Below are 14,914 nucleotides of genomic sequence, written 5' to 3' on the forward strand. Positions count from 1 at the left end.
ACAAGGTTTGGTCAAGTCCTTTTTTTTTCTTTCTTCTTTCTCTTAGCAACAATAATCATCGTCATGACGTTGGTACAAAACAATTGAAATGTAGTAAAATACCAGACACGGAACTAGAGGGCGACACCTCAAATGGTACCCTAGTCCATAAATAGTGACCTACTTTAGACCAGAGCCCCTTGCCATTTGGGATACGAGCCACCATTTGTGAAGTCCGTCAGTGACAACAGTCATAATGTGAATATACTGTACACTGTAGCTCATCGACTATGCTAGCCCCCCCCCCCCCCCCCCCCCCCCCCCCCCCCCCCCCCCATAGGGCCCTGGTGAAAAGTAGTGCACTACATGGGGAATAGGGTGCTAAAGTAGTGCGCTACATAGGGAATAGGGTGCTAAAGTAGTGCGCTACATAGGGAATAGGGTGCTAAAGTAGTGCATTACATAGGGAATAGGGTGCTAAAGTAGTGCGCTACATAGGGAATAGGGTGCTAAAGTAGTGCACTACATAGGGAATAGGGTGCTAAAGTAGTGCGCTACATAGGGAATAGGGTGCTAAAGTAGTGCAGTACATAGGGAATAGGGTGCTAAAGTAGTGCGCTACATAGGGAATAGGGTGCTAAAGTAGTGCGCTAGATAGGGAATAGGGTGCTAAAGTAGTGCCCTACATAGGGAATAGGGTGCTAAAGTAGTGCGCTACATAGGGAATAGGGTGCTAAAGTAGTGCGCTACATAGGGAATAGGGTGCTAAAGTAGTGCGCTACATAGGGAATAGGGTGCTAAAGTAGTGCGCTACATAGGGAATATGGTGCTAAAGTAGTGCACTACATAGGGAATAGGGTGCTAAAGTAGTGCGCTACATAGGGAATAGGGTGCTAAAATAGTGCACTACATAGGGAATAGGGTGCTAAAGTAGTGCACTACATAGGGAATAGGGTGCTAAAATAGTGTACTACATAGGGAATAGGGTGCTAAAATAGTGTACTACATAGGGAATAGGGTGCTAAAATAGTGTACTACATAGGGAATAGGGTGCTAAAATAGTGCACTACATAGGGAGTAGGGTGCTAAAATAGTGTACTACATAGGGAATAGGGTGCTAAAATAGTGTACTACATAGGGAATAGGGTGCTAAAATAGTGTACTACATAGGGAATTTGGGTGCCGTTTGGGACAAACCCTCACCAGCCGTGGTTCCACCTTGCATTAACATGTGGTTGTCGTCATCCGATCAAATTCAATGTTTATCGCGTCTACACATGGTAACACCGTGTCTCTTATCTGCCCACTGCGTCCGTATTATGATCAGATTCCCTGGTCCCTCCCTGTATGAAAATGACTCCAACCTGCCTCAGCCCTACCTTATGACACAAGCTCTATAAATGAACAGAAAACAGCACACGGATTACGGGTCACGTCCCACGTATTGTTGTGCATTTGTTATTACGGGTCACGTCACATGTATTGTTGTGCATTTGTTATTATGGGTCACGTCCCGTGTATTGTCGTGCATTTGTTATTATGGGTCACGTCCCGCGTATTGTCGTGCATTTGTTATTACGGGTCACGTCCCACGTATTGTTGTGTATTTGTTATTGTGGGTCACATCCCGTGTCGTGTATTGCGGGTGCATGAGATGGACTACGATGGAGTTGCAACAAGAGAGAGCAGCTCACGACAAGGAGGTCTAATGTTCCCTTGTACCTTCAGATCAAGGTATAATGTGGAGGTCTAATGTTCCCTTGTACCTATATATCAAGGTATAATGTGGAGGCCTAACTTACATAGACAAGCCACTGTAATATAATACCACTGCATAATTTTCATATGTGATATATAAACATTTACATTTACATTTAAGTCATTTAGCAGACGCTCTTATCCAGAGCGACTTACAAGTACATACATTCATACTTTTTTTTTGTAAACTGAATTATACTATTCACAGCAGCTTTCCCTTAATATTACCACAGCACTGTCCAGAATGAACGGTGGGCGGGTGTGGGATGGTCACCCAATACTGCATCCAACTCTAAAGAAACTGGACAGTGGGTTCCATCCAGCTCTAAAGAAACTGGACATTGGGTTCGTCTGGTTTTTAATGAAGACCAAGATCTTATTTCTGGATGAATTGTAGCGGTATCGTTGTCCGTAATTGTTGGAACTTTCAAGACAACTGGGAACTGGAAAGAAAACAACAAGGTCAAATAAGGTCAAGGTCAAAGGTCAAATAAGGTCAAATAAGGTCAAGGGTCAAATAAGGTCAACAACAAGGTCAAATAAGGTCAAATAATGACGTCAGTGATCTTCAGGTCGGAAAGTCGGAGCTCTAGAAAGATGGTCGAGTTTCCAACTTGGAATTGTGAGTTGGATGACCGTTCGAAAACCAAATTTTTTCCCCCAGTTGTAGCTCCAAGTTGTCTTGAACGCCCTGACGTCAGAAGCCGGAGATATCCAAGTTCCCAGAATCCCGAGTCGCCAGTTGTTTTGAATGCGGCATTAGTACCTCAACTGGCCCGTTGAGAGGACGGTTACAACCGTAACGTTGGCCAAATGTGTATCCGCTTTCGTTGTCAGGATACGTTGACACTTCATGGCCGTATCCGTACCAGATGCATCTTCGACGACCTTCCCGGAAGCGGTCAGGAAGAGCCAATCAAAATCAAATCGTAATGTGTCTTTTGATTGTCTACACCTGGCGACAAATGTGGGCACAATCAGAATGTGGACAAGATCAGGACAACAGACGCATGTTAGAACTGAGTATCAAACAGGGCTAAAGATGGACGCTTGGCTATGATGGTGTAAACAGGGCTAAAGATGGACGCTTGGCTATGATGGTGTAAACAGGGCTAAAGATGGACGCTTGGCTATGATGGTGTCAACAGGGCTAAAGATGGACGCTTGGCTATGATGGTGTAAACAGGGCTAAATGCTTGGTTATGATGTTATAAACAGGGCTAAAGATGGACGCTTGGCTATGATGGTGTAAACAGGGCTAAATGCTTGGCTATGATGGTGTAAACAGGGCTAAATGCTTGGCTATGATGGTGTAAACAGGGCTAAATGCTTGGCTATGATGGTGTAAACAGGGCTAAATGCTTGGTTATGATGGTGTCAACAGGGCTAAAGATGGAAGCTTGGCTATGATGGTGTAAACAGGGCTAAATGCTTGGTTATGATGTTGGAATAAGACCTATGTGAGTTAAGCTACAAGGGTTATGATATAAATATCCATTATGCTGAAATAGATACAATAAATATACATCTCAGAAAGGATAAATACATGAAATGTATTTTTGGTTAAATTTTTGTGTGATGTTGTTTTCCCTTTAACACACTGACAGGAGAGAGAGAGAGAAGTATTACTACAAACTAGTAACCGGTATTCCTGTGGTAAAGTCACGACTCATGTTGCTAACTAGTAACTGGTATCCCTGTGGTAGTCACGACTCATGTTGCAAACTAGTAACTGGTATTCCTGTGGTAAAGTCATGACTCACGATGCTAACTAGTAATCGGTATTCCTGTGGTAAAGTCACGACTCATGTTGCAAACTAGTAACCGGTATCCCTGTGGTAAAGTCACGACTCATGTTGCTAACTAGTAACCGGTATTCCTGTGGTAAAGTCACGACTCATGTTGCTAACTAGTAACCGGTATCCCTGTGGTAAAGTCACGACTCATGTTGCTAACTAGTAACCGGTATTCCTGTGGTAAAGTCACGACTCATGTTGCTAACTAGTAACCGGTATTCCTGTGGTAAAGTCACGACTCATGTTGCTAACTAGTAACCGGTATTCCTGTGGTAAAGTCACAACTCATGATGCTAACTAGTAACCGGTATTCCTGTGGTAAAGTCACGACTCATGTTGCTAACTAGTAATCGGTATCCCTGTGGTAAAGTCACGACTCATGATGCTAACTAGTAACCGGTATTCCTGTGGTAAAGTCACGACTCATGATGCTAACTAGTAACTGGCATCCCTGTGGTAAAGTCACGACTCATGATGCTAACTAGTAACCGGTATTCCTGTGGTAAAGTCACGACTCATGATGCTAACTAGTAACCGGTATCCCTGTGGTAAAGTCACGACTCATGTTGCTAACTAGTAACCGGTATTCCTGTGGTAAAGTCACGACTCATGATGCTAACTAGTAACCGGTATTCCTGTGGTAAAGTCACGACTCATGTTGCTAACTATATACCGGTATCCCTGTGGTAAAGTCACGACTCATGATGCTAACTAGTAACCGGTATTCCTGTGGTAAAGTCACGACTCATGTTGCTAACTATATACCGGTATCCCTGTGGTAAAGTCACGACTCATGATGCTAACTAGTAACCGGTATTCCTGTGGTAAAGTCACGACTCATGTTGCTAACTAGTAACCGGTATCCCTGTGGTAAAGTCACAACTCATGTTGCTACTAGTAACCGGTATCCCTGTGGTAAAGTCACGACTCATGATGCTAACTAGTAACCGGTATCCCTGTGGTAAAGTCACGACTCATGATGCTAACTAGTAACCGGTATTCCTGTGGTAAAGTCACGACTCATGATGCTAACTAGCAACTGGCATCCCTGTGGTAAAGTGACAGACCTCACATTTGATCCCAATGCTACTGTTGAACTTGACCGCCCTCTAGGGGAAAATGGCAGCATGAACACGGTCAGGTTCAGAAGGTGTAGAAATAGATGTAGTTTGATGACATTATAGGTGTCGTTTCTGCTTCTCCTGAGGGCAAATACCAGTATTGTTACTGATTATGAGTGTGTGGTCAGTGCTAAGGATTTCATGGGTGTCACGGGACATACCTAAGCCTTTACCACGTCATCTCTCTCTTAATTTCTCTCATCATCTTCTTCCCTTCCATCTCTGCTCCCTTTAATCGCCTTAATTTGTCTCTCCTTCATCCCCCCCCCCCCCCCGTGCTTCTCCACCTGCACTGCTTGCTGTTTGGGGTTTTAGGCTGGGTTTCTGTACAGCACTTTGTGACATCAGCTGATGTAAGCTGACTTTATAAATGGATTGATTGACTGATTGATGTCCAGTCTTCGGTCCTAGTAGGTGGGGCTCCTGTCCCAGTGGGCGTGGCAGGGGTCTGGTCCTAGTTCTGCTGCACCAGGCGTCGGTAGTGTGGCATGATGGCGCTCTCGGGCAGGTACAGAGCCATCTCCAGGGCAACAAGGATAGTGAACTCAAACGGGATCAACTCTCGCCGACTGATACGGAAACGATCCTCTAGTTTCTGCAGCGGAAGAGGAGGAAGAGAGATGAGAGAGGAGAGAGAGGAAAGAGAGGGGAGGGAGAGAGAAGAGAGGGGAGGGTAAGAAGAGAGAGGAGAGAGGAGAGAGAGGAAAGAGAGGGGAGGGAGAGAGAAGAGAGGGGAGGGTAAGAAGAGAGAGGAGAGAGGAGAGGGGAGGGAGAGAGAAGAGAGGGGAGGGAGAGAGAGAGAGAGAGAAAAGAGAGGGGAGGGAGAGAGAAGAGAGGGGAGGGTAAGAAGAGAGATGAGAGAGGGGAGGGTAAGAAGAGAGAGGAGAGAGTGAAGAGAGAGAGAGTAGAGAGGGGAGGGTAAGAAGAGAGAGGAGAGAGTGAAGAGAGAGAGAGAGAAGAGAGGAGAGGGTAAGAAGTGAGAGAAGAGAGGGGAGGGTAAGAAGAGAGAGGAGAGAGTGAAGAGAGAGAGAGAAGAGAGGGGAGGGTAAGAAGAGAGAGGAGAGAGTGAAGAGAGAGAGAGAAGAGAGGGGAGGGTAAGAAGAGAGAGGAGAGAATGAAGAGAGAGAGAGAGAAGAGAGGGGATGGAGAAAAGAGAGAGGAGGGAGAAAAGAGAGAGAGAGAGAGAAAAGAGAGGAGAGGGAGAGAAGAGATGGAGAGAGTGAAGAGAGAGAGAGAGAAGAGAGGTGAGGGAAAGCAGAGATAGAGAGAGAGAAGAGAGAGAGAGAGTGACAGAGAGGAGGAAAACAGAGGATGACTTTAAGGGCTATTAAAGAGCTAGGAGGTAACCTATTCCCTAGTACACTACTTTTGGCCAGAGCCACATAGTAAATAGGGTGCCATTTTAGATTTGCCCTTAGATATCAGTCAATTCAATTCAAGGGGCTTTATCGGCATGGGAAACATATGTTAACATTACCAAAGCAAGTGAGGTAGATAATATACAAAAGTGAAATAAACAATAAAAATGAACAGTCTCAGGGTCAGTTTCCACAACAGGAAGATCTGAGGTTTAGCAATATAAACTGTTATATAATGTCCCTACTAACTGCTGCTTTGTGTAAGAAGAACATGAGGGCCATGGGGGTCAGAGGGGCCATGGGGGTCAGAGGGGCCATGGGGGTCAGAGGGGCCATGGGGGTCAGAGGGGTCATGGGGGTCAGAGGGGCCATGGGGGTCAGAGGGGCCATGGGGGTCATGGGGGTCAGAGGGGCCATGGGGGTCAGAGGGACCATGGGGGTCAGAGGGGTCATGGGGGTCAGAGGGGCCATGGGGGTCAGAGGGGTCATGGGGGTCAAAGGGGCCATGGGGGTCAGAGGGGCCATGGGGGTCATGGGGGTCAGAGGGGTCATGGGGGTCAGAGGGGCCATGGGGGTCAGAGAGGTAATGGGGGTCAGAGAGGTCATGGGGGTCAGAGGGGCCATGGGGGTCAGAGGGGCCATGGGGGTCAGAGGGGTCATGGGGGTCAGAGGGGTCATGGGGGTCAGAGAGGTCATGGGGGTCAGAGAGGTCATGGGGGTCAGAGGGGCCATGGGGGTCATGGGGGTCAGAGGGGTCATGGGGGTCAGAGGGGTCATGGGGGTCATTGGGGTCAGAGGGGCCACGGGGGTCAGAGGGGCCATGGGGTCAGAGGGGCCATGGGGGTCAGAGAGGTCATGGGGGTCAGAGGGCCATGGGGGTCAGAGGGGCCATGGAGGTCAGAGGGGTCATGGGGGTCAGAGGGCCATGGGGGTCATGGGGGTCAGAGGGCCAGGGGGGCCATGGGGGTCAGAGGGGCCATGGGGGTCAGAGGGGTCATGGGGGTCAGAGGGCCATGGGGGTCAGAGGGGTCATGGGGGTCAGAGGGCCATGGGGGTCAAAGGGACATGGGGGTCAGAAGGCCATGGGGGTCAAAGGGCCATGGGGTCAGAGGGGCCATGGGGGTCAAAGGGCCATGGGGGTCAAACAGGCATGCGGGTCAGAGGGGCCATGGGGGTCAGAGGGGTCGTGGGGATAAAGGGTCATGGGGGTCAAAGGGCCATGGGGGTCAGAGAGGCCATGGGGGTCAGAAGGCCATGGGGGTCAGAGAGGCCATGGGGGTCAAAGGGCCATGGAGGTCAGAGAGGCCATGGGGGTCAAAGGGCCATGGGGGTCATGGGGGTCAAAGGGCCATGGGGGTCAGAGAGGCCATGGGGGTCAGAAGGCCATGGGGGTCAGAGAGGCCATGGGGGTCAAATGGCCATGGGGGTCAGAGGGGTCATGGGGGTCAAAGGGCCATGGGGGTCAGAGAGGTCATGGGGGTCAGAGGGGCCATGGGGGTCAGAGGGGCCATGGGGGTCAGAGGGGTCATGGGGGTCAGAGGGGCCATGGGGGTCAGAGGGGCCATGGGGGTCAGAGGGGTCATGGGGGTCAGAGGGGCCATGGGGGTCAGAGAGGTCATGGGGGTCAGAGAGGTCATGGGGGTCAGAGGGGTCATGGGGGTCAGAGAGGTCATGGGGGTCAGAGAGGTCATGGGGGTCAGAGGGGTCATGGGGGTCAGAGGGGTCATGGGGGTCAGAGGGGCCATGGGGGTCAGAGGGGTCATGGGGGTCATGGGGGTCAGAGGGGTCATGGGGGTCAGAGAGGTCATGGGGGTCAGAGGGGTCATGGGGGTCATGGGGGTCAGAGGGGTCATGGGGGTCAGAGAGGTCATGGGGGTCAGAGAGGTCATGGGGGTCAGAGGGGCCATGGGGGTCAGAGGGGCCATGGGGGTCAGAGGGGTCATGGGGGTCAGAGGGGTCATGGGGGTCATTGGGGTCAGAGGGGCCACGGGGGTCAGAGGGGCCATGGGGGTCAGAGGGGCCATGGGGGTCAGAGGGGCCATGGGGGTCAGAGGGCCATGGGGGCCATGGGGGTCAGAGGGGCCATGGAGGTCAGAGGGGTCATGGGGGTCAGAGGGCCATGGGGGTCAGAGGGGTCATGGGGGTCAGAGGGCCAGGGGGGCCATGGGGGTCAGAGGGGCCATGGGGGTCATGGGGGTCAGAGGGCCATGGGGGTCAGAGGGGTCATGGGGGTCAGAGGGCCATGGGGGTCAAAGGGACATGGGGGTCAGAAGGCCATGGGGGTCAAAGGGCCATGGGGTCAGAGGGGCCATGGGGGTCAAAGGGCCATGGGGGTCAAACAGGCATGTGGGTCAGAGGGGCCATGGGGGTCAGAGGGGTCGTGGGGATAAAGGGCCATGGGGGTCAAAGGGCCATGGGGGTCAGAGAGGCCATGGGGGTCAGAAGGCCATGGGGGTCAGAGAGGCCATGGGGGTCAAAGGGCCATGGAGGTCAGAGAGGCCATGGGGGTCAAAGGGCCATGGGGGTCATGGGGGTCAAAGGGCCATGGGGGTCAGAGAGGCCATGGGGGTCAGAAGGCCATGGGGGTCAGAGAGGCCATGGGGGTCAAATGGCCATGGGGGTCAGAGGGGTCATGGGGGTCAAAGGGCCATGGGGGTCAGAGAGGTCATGGGGGTCAGAGGGGCCATGGGGGTCAGAGGGGCCATGGGGGTCATGGGGGTCAGAGGGGCCATGGGGGTCAGAGGGGCCATGGGGGTCAGAGGGCCATGGAGGTCAAAGGGCCATGGGGGTCAGAGAGGGGAACAGCCTCAGGTAACAAAAGGAAACCGTAAACAACGGAGCAACATGACTGTTCTCAAATGGAAAGCTGTTCTTGGGATGAGAAAGAACTGAACGGAGGTTGTTAGTTGAGTCCAGGAGCTTAACGTTGGTCCAACAACAAGCTCTCTCAAAGAAAACACAACAAAACAGCCCATAAAGAGAATAGTAATAATATACGGGTACATCTATGAGCTGCGTGACGTCCTGCTTCTTGAGGTCGCTGCTGATCTTAGCGGCGAGGAGCACGCAGGCGGCGGACACCAACTTCCTGTTGTGTTTGTTGAGTCGCCCCTGGAGGACCAGCTTCTCAAAGTACACAAACGCCATCGCCACGGTGACCGGCTGCAGTCCGCAGTCATCACCCACCGTACGTATCTCCCTTTTCAGACTGGAGGAGAGAGAGAGAGAGATCGATTTAATATGGGTTTCTATTTTAACAAATCTAACTCAATGGTCAATCTGAACGCAGGTAGCAGGTCCAGTGGTGTGTCCCAAATATTGTTTGCGATTTTCACTATCACCAATTATCGGCGCACTTCCTGGCGTTGCCGCGAAAAGTTTTTTTTATGAATGAACAAGTTGTGGGTGTGTCAAGGCTTGGTTGTGGGTGTGTCGTTGTGGGTGTTGTGGGTGTGTCGAGGCCCCTCACTGGCCAATCAGAACGTGCTCCATGGTGAAATATGTGGTTGTTTCAAGTTGTGTTTTTTGTTGCCTCGGAAACAACACCAATTCCAATGTCAGAAACAAAAAAATATAACGTAGACATCTTTGCTAAATATGTTAACTTGTTCTAAGTCATTTTATTGGCTTCAATAGCATTCACACTGATATAGGGGCTAGGACTACTGTAAAATCCATCATGGCTGAGCAGGGACATGGCAAACAATGTCAATAAGAAACGTTTTAATTCATTATTGATAAGGTCTAAAATAAATAAATAAATAAAATAATTATAATTAAACTCTAAATGAAACAACAACTTGTTTTGTCACACTTACAGGCACCATCATTTCAAACAACACAGATTATAGAGGGTTTTTACACACATTCAAACTGTTCACAGTAGCAGGACAAAGATCCTATATGAATAGAGAGAGAGAGAGAGAACGTCCTCCCCCCGTTCCACTGCTCCCCAATAGGCCTGTGGTTTATCAACCATTTTACAGATCAGACTCACACATCTCCAGAAGATTTGAGAAAGCGAGTCACGGACGTACGTTGTGACCATAAAACCAGGAAGATGCTTGGTTGTAATAAAATTTAAACGATAAACAAATAATGTTTTTATTTTTATTTTTATCAACAACAACAATAAATACATGTTAAAGGGGGATACCTAGTCAGTTGTACAACAGAAAGGGGGATACCTAGTCAGTTATACAACAGAAAGGGGGGATACCTAGTCAGTTTTACAACAGAAAGGGGGGATACCTAGTCAGTTATACAACAGAAAGGGGGGATACCTAGTCAGTTATACAACAGAAAGGGGGGATACCTAGTCAGTTGTACAACAGAAAGGGGGATACCTAGTCAGTTATACAACAGAAAGGGGGATACCTAGTCAGTTATACAACAGAAAGGGGGGATACCTAGTCAGTTATACAACAGAAAGGGGGATACCTAGTCAGTTATACAACAGAAAGGGGGGATACCTAGTCAGTTATACAACAGAAAGGGGGATACCTAGTCAGTTGTACAACAGAAAGGGAAAGGGGGATACCTAGTCAGTTGTACAACAGAAAGGGGGGGATACCTAGTCAGTTGTACAACAGAAAGGGGGGGATACCTAGTCAGTTGTACAACAGAAAGGGGGGATACCTAGTCAGTTGTACAACAGAAAGGGGGGATACCTAGTCAGTTGTACAACAGAAAGGGGGGGATACCTAGTCAGTTGTACAACAGAAAGGGGGGATACCTAGTCAGCTGTACAACAGAAAGGGGGATACCTAGTCAGCTGTACCACAGAAAGGGGGATACCTAGTCAGTTGTACAACAGAAAGGGGGATACCTAGTCAGTTGTACAACAGAAAGGGGGGATACCTAGTCAGTTGTACAACAGAAAGGGGGATACCTAGTCAGCTGTACCACAGAAAGGGGGATACCTAGTCAGTTGTACAACAGAAAGGGGGATACCTAGTCAGTTGTACAACAGAAAGGGGGATACCTAGTCAGTTGTACAACAGAAAGGGGGATACCTAGTCAGTTGTACAACAGAAAGGGGGATACCTAGTCAGTTGTACAACAGAAAGGGGGATACCTAGTCAGTTGTACAACAGAAAGGGGGATACCTAGTCAGTTGTACAACAGAAAGGGGGATACCTAGTCAGTTGTACAACAGAAAGGGAAAGGGGGGATACCTAGTCAGTTGTACAACAGAAAGGGAAAGGGGGGATACCTAGTCAGTTGTACAACAGAAAGGGGGATACCTAGTCAGTTGTACAACAGAAAGGGGGATACCTAGTCAGTTGTACAACAGAAAGGGGGATACCTAGTCAGTTGTACAACAGAAAGGGGGATACCTAGTCAGTTGTACAACAGAAAGGGGGATACCTAGTCAGTTGTACAACAGAAAGGGGGATACCTAGTCAGTTGTACAACAGAAAGGGGGGATACCTAGTCAGTTGTACAACAGAAAGGGGGGATACCTAGTCAGTTGTACAACAGAAAGGGGGATACCTAGTCAGTTGTACAACAGAAAGGGGGGTACCTAGTCAGTTGTACAACAGAAAGGGGGATACCTAGTCAGTTGTACAACAGAAAGGGGGATACCTAGTCAGTTGTACAACAGAAAGGGAAAGGGGGGATACCTAGTCAGTTGTACAGCAGAAAGGGGGGATACCTAGTCAGTTGTACAACAGAAAGGGGGATACCTAGTCAGTTGTACAACAGAAAGGGGGATACCTAGTCAGTTGTACAACAGAAAGGGGGATACCTAGTCAGTTGTACAACAGAAAGGGGGATACCTAGTCAGTTGTACAACAGAAAGGGAAAGGGGGGATACCTAGTCAGTTGTACAACAGAAAGGGGGGATACCTAGTCAGTTGTACAACAGAAAGGGGGGATATCTAGTCAGTTATACAACAGAAAGGGGGATACCTAGTCAGGTTTACAACAGAAAGGGAAAGGGGGGATACCTAGTCAGTTATACAACAGAAAGGGGGGATACCTAGTCAGTTGTACAACAGAAAGGGAAAGGGGGATACCTAGTCAGTTGTACAACAGAAAGGGGGGATACCTAGTCAGTTGTACAACAGAAAGGGGGATACCTAGTCAGTTGTACAACAGAAAGGGGGGATACCTAGTCAGTTGTACAACAGAAAGGGGGGATACCTAGTCAGTTGTACAACAGAAAGGGGGATACCTAGTCAGTTGTACAACAGAAAGGGGGGATACCTAGTCAGTTGTACAACAGAAAGGGGGATACCTAGTCAGTTGCACAACAGAAAGGGGGGATACCTAGTCAGTTGTACAACAGAAAGGGAAAGGGGGATACCTAGTCAGTTGTACAACAGAAAGGGGGATACCTAGTCAGTTGTACAACAGAAAGGGGGGATACCTAGTCAGTTGTACAACAGAAAGGGGGATACCTAGTCAGTTGTACAACAGAAAGGGGGGATACCTAGTCAGTTGTACAACAGAAAGGGGGGATACCTAGTCAGTCGTACAACAGAAAGGGGGGATACCTAGTCAGTTGTACAACAGAAAGGGAAAGGGGGATACCTAGTCAGTTGTACAACAGAAAGGGGGATACCTAGTCAGTTGTACAACAGAAAGGGGGGATACCTAGTCAGTTGTACAACAGAAAGGGGGGATACCTAGTCAGTTGTACAACAGAAAGTGGGGATACCTAGTCAGTTGTACAACAGAAAGGGGGATACCTAGTCAGTTGTACAACAGAAAGGGGGGATACCTAGTCAGTTGTACAACAGAAAGTGGGGATACCTAGTCAGTTGTACAACAGAAAGGGGGGATACCTAGTCAGTTGTACAACAGAAAGTGGGGATACCTAGTCAGTTGTACAACAGAAAGGGGGATACCTAGTCAGTTGTACAACAGAAAGGGGGATACCTAGTCAGTTATACAACAGAGAGGGAAAGGGGGATACCTAGTCAGTTGTACAACAGAAAGGGGGATACCTAGTCAGTTGTACAACAGAAAGGGGGATACCTAGTCAGTTATACAACAGAAAGGGGGGTACCTAGTCAGTTATACAACAGAAAGGGGGGATACCTAGTCAGTTATACAACAGAAAGGGGGATACCTAGTCAGGTTTACAACAGAAAGGGAAAGGGGGGATACCTAGTCAGTTATACAACAGAAAGGGGGGATACCTAGTCAGTTGTACAACAGAAAGGGGGATACCTAGTCAGGTTTACAACAGAAAGGGAAAGGGGGGATACCTAGTCAGTTATACAACAGAAAGGGGGGATACCTAGTCAGTTGTACAACAGAAAGGGGGGATACCTAGTCAGTTGTACAACAGAAAGGGGGATACCTAGTCAGTTGTACAACAGAAAGGGGGATACCTAGTCAGTTGTACAACAGAAAGGGGGGATACCTAGTCAGTTGTACAACAGAAAGGGGGATACCTAGTCAGTTGTACAACAGAAAGGGAAAGGGGGATACCTAGTCAGTTGTACAACAGAAAGGGGGGATACCTAGTCAGTTGTACAACAGAAAGGGGGGATACCTAGTCAGTTGTACAACAGAAAGGGGGATACCTAGTCAGTTGTACAACAGAAAGGGGGATACCTAGTCAGTTGTACAACAGAAAGGGGGGATACCTAGTCAGTTGTACAACAGAAAGGGGGGATACCTAGTCAGTTGTACAACAGAAAGGGGGATACCTAGTCAGTTGTACAACAGAAAGGGGGATACCTAGTCAGTTGTACAACAGAAAGGGGGGATACCTAGTCAGTTGTACAACAGAAAGGGAAAGGGGGATACCTAGTCAGTTGTACAACAGAAAGGGGGATACCTAGTCAGTTGTACAACAGAAAGGGGGATACCTAGTCAGTTGTACAACAGAAAGGGGGGATACCTAGTCAGTTGTACAACAGAAAGGGGGGTACCTAGTCAGTTGTACAACAGAAAGGGGGATACCTAGTCAGTTGTACAACAGAAAGGGGGATACCTAGTCAGTTGTACAACAGAAAGGGGGATACCTAGTCAGTTGTACAACAGAAAGGGGGGTACCTAGTCAGTTGTACAACAGAAAGGGGGATACCTAGTCAGTTGTACAACAGAAAGGGGGATACCTAGTCAGTTGTACAACAGAAAGGGAAAGGGGGAAACCTAGTCAGTTGTACAACCGAAAGGGGGGATACCTAGTCAGTTGTACAACAGAAAGGGGGGATACCTAGTCAGTTGTACAACAGAAAGGGGGGTACCTAGTCAGTTGTACAACAGAAAAGGGGATACCTAGTCAGTTGTACAACAGAAAGGGGGATACCTAGTCAGTTGTACAACAGAAAAGGGGATACCTAGTCAGTTGTACAACAGAAAGGGGGGTACCTAGTCAGTTGTACAACAGAAAAGGGGATACCTAGTCAGTTGTACAACAGAAAGGGGGATACCTAGTCAGTTGTACAACAGAAAGGGGGATACCTAGTCAGTTGTACAACAGAAAAGGGGATACCTAGTCAGTTGTACAACAGAAAGGGGGGTACCTAGTCAGTTGTACAACAGAAAAGGGGATACCTAGTCAGTTGTACAACAGAAAGGGGGATACCTAGTCAGTTGTACAACAGAAAGGGGGGTACCTAGTCAGTTGTACAACAGAAAAGGGGATACCTAGTCAGTTGTACAACAGAAAGGGGGATACTTAATCAGTTGTACAACTGAATGTATTCAACTGAAATGTGTCTTCCTCATTTAACCCAACCCCTCTGAATCAGAGAGATGTGGGGGGCTGCCTTAATCGACATACACGTCTTCGGCGCCCGGGGGAACAGTGGGTTAACTGCCTTGCTCGGGGGTAGAACGACAGATGTTTACCTTGTCAGCTCGGGGATTTGATCCAGCAACCTTTCGGTTACTGGCCCAACGCTCTAGGAACTACCACAATGAAAACTACATCATT

At 48.7% G+C, this 14,914-nt stretch overlaps 1 protein-coding gene across 1 annotated transcript in view; it reads right to left on the minus strand.

Annotated features, from left to right (window-relative positions):
• Positions 1–308: 308 nt before the first annotated feature.
• LOC129844732 (CDK5 and ABL1 enzyme substrate 2-like) overlaps positions 309–14,914 on the minus strand; it is a 136,261-nt gene continuing 121,655 nt past the window's right edge. The window contains exons 8-9 of the mRNA XM_055912796.1: positions 9,016–9,220; positions 309–5,249 (exon numbers count right to left, since the gene is read on the minus strand). Of these exons, the coding sequence (XP_055768771.1) occupies positions 5,109–5,249; positions 9,016–9,220 (346 nt within the window). The 3' untranslated portion in view covers positions 309–5,108. The remainder of the gene's footprint in view (positions 5,250–9,015; positions 9,221–14,914) is intronic.

The sequence above is a fragment of the Salvelinus fontinalis genome, unplaced genomic scaffold (assembly GCF_029448725.1).
Source record: "Salvelinus fontinalis isolate EN_2023a unplaced genomic scaffold, ASM2944872v1 scaffold_0215, whole genome shotgun sequence".
In the NCBI taxonomy this organism is placed as follows: domain Eukaryota; kingdom Metazoa; phylum Chordata; class Actinopteri; order Salmoniformes; family Salmonidae; genus Salvelinus; species Salvelinus fontinalis.